The 4,749-nt window shown below is 56.6% G+C and overlaps 2 protein-coding genes across 3 annotated transcripts in view; one reads left to right on the forward strand and one right to left on the reverse strand.

Moving 5' to 3' along the window:
• The window catches only part of LOC113203578 (clarin-3), a 43,358-nt gene that overhangs the window by 24,702 nt on the left and 13,907 nt on the right, over positions 1-4,749 (reverse strand). The window lies entirely within an intron of this gene.
• LOC113216720 (uncharacterized) overlaps positions 1-4,749 on the forward strand; it is a 7,519-nt gene that overhangs the window by 644 nt on the left and 2,126 nt on the right. The window contains exons 1-4 of one of the 2 annotated variants that reach the window (XM_052263882.1): positions 1,561-1,727; positions 3,088-3,189; positions 3,619-4,016; positions 4,102-4,154. In XM_052263882.1, coding sequence (XP_052119842.1) covers positions 1,631-1,727; positions 3,088-3,189; positions 3,619-4,016; positions 4,102-4,154 — 650 coding nt within the window. In that variant the 5' untranslated portion in view covers positions 1,561-1,630. Of the gene's footprint in view, positions 1-1,560; positions 1,728-3,087; positions 3,190-3,618; positions 4,017-4,101; positions 4,155-4,749 lie in introns of those variants that run through there. The other variant, XM_052263883.1, reaches the window with a different exon arrangement.

Consider the following 4,749-nt stretch of genomic DNA (forward strand, 5'->3'; position numbering starts at 1 on the left):
CGCCCCGACCCGCCCCGCCGCACGCCCAGCCCACGCGTTGTGTCCGGTCACGCTTTGCTATGCCTTTACTGCATGGGGGAGCCGGCGAGGATTTTTGTCAAACGAGTTTCACTTTTTTCCCTAGGAGAATCTCGTCGCAGTTTACGTTGGCGTGGCCCTAACGCCGAGTCATGCTGGCTGGCGAGGGGAGAGGTAAGGGGCGGCGCCAGGGAGTGTGGGAGGGGGCAGGCACTATCAGGGCCCTGCCCTGCAGCGGACGGGCATCAGATGTCCAAATGCGTCCCAGAGCGACTAGTGAAAAATCAGGGAGCTTCCCTATTCCGACTCGCCTCCTGGCGGGGCGTGGGGGCGTAGGTGTGCACGGGTCGCCCTCGGTTAGTGCTAAGGGATCGTCCAGAAAGTACGTCCATTTTTCTCAGATTCATTCCGTAAATTACGGTAGCTTGACGCCTGCGAGGCCAAGGATAGGCCACTCTACAGTGCACGCATGCACAGTGGGCACGATGTTGCCTACCCACCAGGCGCTAAGACAGTTTCCAATGGCTGAACTTGTCAGTTTTAGTAACGGCGAATGACGGACGTGCTTTCTGGGTGATCCCTAACGCCACAGCTGACGCGCTGTGAGTTCTCTCCCGCGGACCGGGCCGCTCCCGTGCTCCCGGTCCCTCCCGGCTGACCCGGTGCCGAGGGTGGCCAAGGTCCCCACCAAACGACCTCGCTCCTGGACTGATCCTCCGAGCCGGCCAGAGCCCGGGCCATGAGTCATGGATGGCTATGATACTTTCCCCAGCTTGGTGGTCGCGGATCGCCCAGCCTGCCCAGCCCAGCCTCCCACGCCGTGCTCGTCCGCCCTGCTCGCTCTCCTGTGCTCCGCGTTAGCATTGTCCTACTGAAGAGATGGTTTAAAAAGTTTAAAAGCACGGCGCGCGGCCGGAGCCGGACACCACCGTCTATGTGATTGCGCGGCATAACTGAAGAATTGTCACCATGCCGGATGGGCGCGCTTTTGCCAAAGGCTCCCCCAAACCGAACCACATGCCCTCCGCTGCGCCCCCAGCGCTGCAGCGTGGATGAAACAATGACGGCGATGAAGCCAATGAGTCCCCCACCCCTCGCTTCGCCTCCACAGCCCCCGCGTTCGCTCCGCCTGGTTTGACGTACGATGCTCCTTCGCCTAACGGTCCCGGCGCGCTCCAAGAACAGCGAGAAATGTGATCCTGCGTCTGCCTCCCGTCCCGTCTCTCGCGGCGGGGCGCGGGTGGCGCGGCGTGCACCTGGGAGTCGAGGTGCTCCTTCACCTTCGACGTCGACGGCGGCCTTCCTGTTGTTAGAAGGCGAACTGAACCAACCCGTAGCAAAAATCAGTTTTTACGTTTGAAAAGCCCGCGCTAACTTGGGCTGTGAGGCCAAGGCCTGATCATATGGGCGGAAAGGGGGACCGGCCGCTATCATGTTGATGTCGCTGCGTTGAGCTTGAATGAAACTTAAGGAATGCCTCCCCCCCCCCTTTCCCTACCACCGCCGCCACCAAGCAGCGCGGCGGCGCGGCGCCGGCCGGCAGCTCGGCAGGCGGCAGTGTGTCGGTTCAGTCGCGGAAGGGTAGCTGGTGAGTGTGGAGGCCAAGGTCAGGATGACAAGTCCGGGTGACGAGCAGTCGGGGGGAGCCCTTATTGAAGTTGACGAAGAGCAGCTATTGCCTGACGGGATTCATAATGTGTTGTGCAAGGGTGAGTGCTTCTTTGCTATGTATGTCGTTCACCTAAAAAAAGCGAGTTCTTATTGAGTGAAGTAAATGTGCTCGGCTGAACCGAGAACATTGTCCTGTCCCAATGCAAATTGCATCGGTGCAAATGAAAATTGCATTACCCTGATGCAAATGTTTTAGAGAAATCAGGGGTCAAGAACATGTTTTTCTATGGGTGTTACGCAATTGGAGATTAGTTTCTGAATTTGGGGTTATGGGACACTTTTGTTGTTTGCCTATCGGGCCGATCGTCTCTGATCATATGACACGGAGCGAATAGGCGAAGGCGACCACGGTCATGCACGCGGCACAGTAGTGGGGGCGTCGATTTGTCGTTGGCTATTAGTTGACTTTTGTTGATGTAGTGTGAGCAGTACGGGAGGGAATGACCAAGCGGCCGCGCGGCGCGGTGATGGTCGAGTTCCAGGAAGGGGGGAGGGAATGACCAAGCGGGCGTTGTTGTTCGAGGCAAGAGGGAATGACCAAGTGCGCGATGCTGCTCTGGGCTGTTCGAGCGACGCGCGGGTGCTGATGTCGCCGATAATGACAGTGGTGAGAAAAACACCCGTGATCCCCGCGAACGCTTGCAACCCTTTTCCTTAGTTGTTTGGCGATCGTCCGCATCTTTTGCACTGCCCAACAACTGACAGTAGGCCCCAGGTAGGCCCAGTAGGCCGCGCCCAACACCTATTGTTGGGAAATACTGGTTTGGCGTTATGCGCAGCGGCTCAGCGACGCGGGCGCGAGGAAAATTAGACGTATCATCAGTTTTCGTGGGGGCGATGAAGTGGTACTCGAATCGCCAATCAAAAAGTCAGCTCCGATACAAAACATAATGGCAAAGGGTTTGGCAAAGGGTTCGTCTACTTTTTAGCGGATGATACATTTGGAACATTTTACCCTACTGAAACTAATAAGAAATGACAAATGTGTCATGCAGCGTGCAGAAAGGCGCAAGGCGTGAGTCATCCCGAAGTATGGATTTGATTAGAGTTTTACAATCGCGGTCGGGGAGACCCCGGCGCACTAGCTGCCTCTCTCGCACGCATGGTAATCGCCACCTAAGTTGGGCTCGGGCAGAGTAAGGGCAGAGCCGTCGGATTGCAAACCTGGCAAACCCTGGCTTGCCCCCCCCCCCCTTTACACACACAACAAAATGAAAGTGCGCAAATCAAATCATGACCCACCCTGTGACTCACACCGCGCTCCTCCGTAGGTATAGGTGCGGGCGGGTGTGCCTATCCTCGCGGCCCCGTGCGAGTAGGCGACCCACATGCTCGAATGCGTGCGCGGCGTGGGTCAGCCACCTATGAGGTATGTTAACGGCCTGTTCTATGTTCAAGGTGCCGATCGAATGGAAGGAATGTTCGGAGGGATGGGAAGTCATGTCTTGGAAAGGACAGAGCGGGAACCGGGCAGCGGAGAACAACATGAGATTTCGAAAGGTAAGTGACTGAACCGATTTACACGCTGGCTTGTTTGCTTGCACCTGTGCGGGGTCACTGTCAACACGATATATTTTAAAGTTGTCCCTCATCTTTGGATCTTTGTGTACCAGGTGGTTGACTTACGCCACGCACTTTCGTAGTTACACTGTCCCGTACGCACGCGTGCGGGCGGGTTGCCTATAGTCGGAGGCCAACGGCTCCTTGTGGCCCCGAACGGGTAGAAAACCCATCCGCACGCGTGCATGCGGGACAGTAACTACGAAGGTGCGCGGCTGTCAGCCACCTGGTACTGTGTGCCAGGCGCGGTGCCAGGTGTGTCTTGGCACGCGCCGGCGCCGATGTTGGGTCCTTGCGGGTAGGCAAAGCCATGCAAAGAGCCACCTGGGTACATTTAGTGAGACTTGCCCCGTCTTCTTCCACTTCCAGTGTCTCCGCAGTTCGAGCCCGAGCAGGACATGAGAAGGGTTGAGGAGGAGGAGGCGAGGGCGAAGAAGGAAGAAGAGGGAACGGAGGAGGGGGAAGAGGAGGGTGTGGAGACGGTGATAGAGAAGAAGGAAGAGGAGGAGGAGGAGGTGGACGAAGAGGGGGCGGAGGTGCTCGATTTTCACGAAATCGACAACACTTACGATTACGCCCAACATATGATCACTAACTGCGTTTCAGTAGAAAATCAGGCAGCACTTGAAAGGTTGTATGAACAAATGGTAAAGGAGGCTGAAGTGCGCAGGAGAGAAATACGCAAGAAAGAGTTTGGGGAGGGGTCGAGATATATTCCCCGCAAAGTCCCTCTAGATGATGAACAAAACTTTGCTGAGCGTAAACAGGTAAGTAACTCAAACGTCTTATAAGCAAATGACTGTCAGCCATTTTGTATTGAAGTGTTAAAGTAACAGGTTTGTGAATTTTCAGAATGTATTGTCGCGAGTGCCATTGATAGGGTCCATACTGTCAAGGAGAGCAAGGTAAGGGCACTTCTAATCTAACCCCAGGACTATTTTACGCAGCAGCTGCCCCTAGCCCCTCTACCCCCACCCCCGTTCTCTCTCTCCTCCTCTCTCCTGCGCTACAGTTTTATATTCGACCATGCTCTTCCTCAATGATCCACGATTCTAAACATTAGGGTGGCTTCTCCACTTCGGTAACCGCTCAGCTCGGCCCGGAGAGCGGTGGCGACGACAGTTGCCCCCCCCCCCCCCCCTCGCTTATTCGCCTCCACAGCCCCCGCGTTCGCTCCGCCTGGTTTGACGTACGATGCTCCTTCGCCTAACGGTCCCGGCGCGCTCCAAGAACAGCGAGAAATGTGATCCTGCGTCTGCCTCCCGTCCCGTCTCTCGCGGCGGGGCGCGGGTGGCGCGGCGTGCACCTGGGAGTCGAGGTGCTCCTTCACCTTCGACGTCGACGGCGGCCTTCCTGTTGTTAGAAGGCGAACTGAACCAACCCGTAGCAAAAATCAGTTTTTACGTTTGAAAAGCCCGCGCTAACTTGGGCTGTGAGGCCAAGGCCTGATCATATGGGCGGAAAGGGGGACCGGCCGCTATCATGTTGATGTCGCTGCGT

Source organism: Frankliniella occidentalis, unplaced genomic scaffold (assembly GCF_000697945.3).
Source record: "Frankliniella occidentalis isolate FOCC.00 unplaced genomic scaffold, Focc_3.1 Scaffold14, whole genome shotgun sequence".
Taxonomy (NCBI): domain Eukaryota; kingdom Metazoa; phylum Arthropoda; class Insecta; order Thysanoptera; family Thripidae; genus Frankliniella; species Frankliniella occidentalis.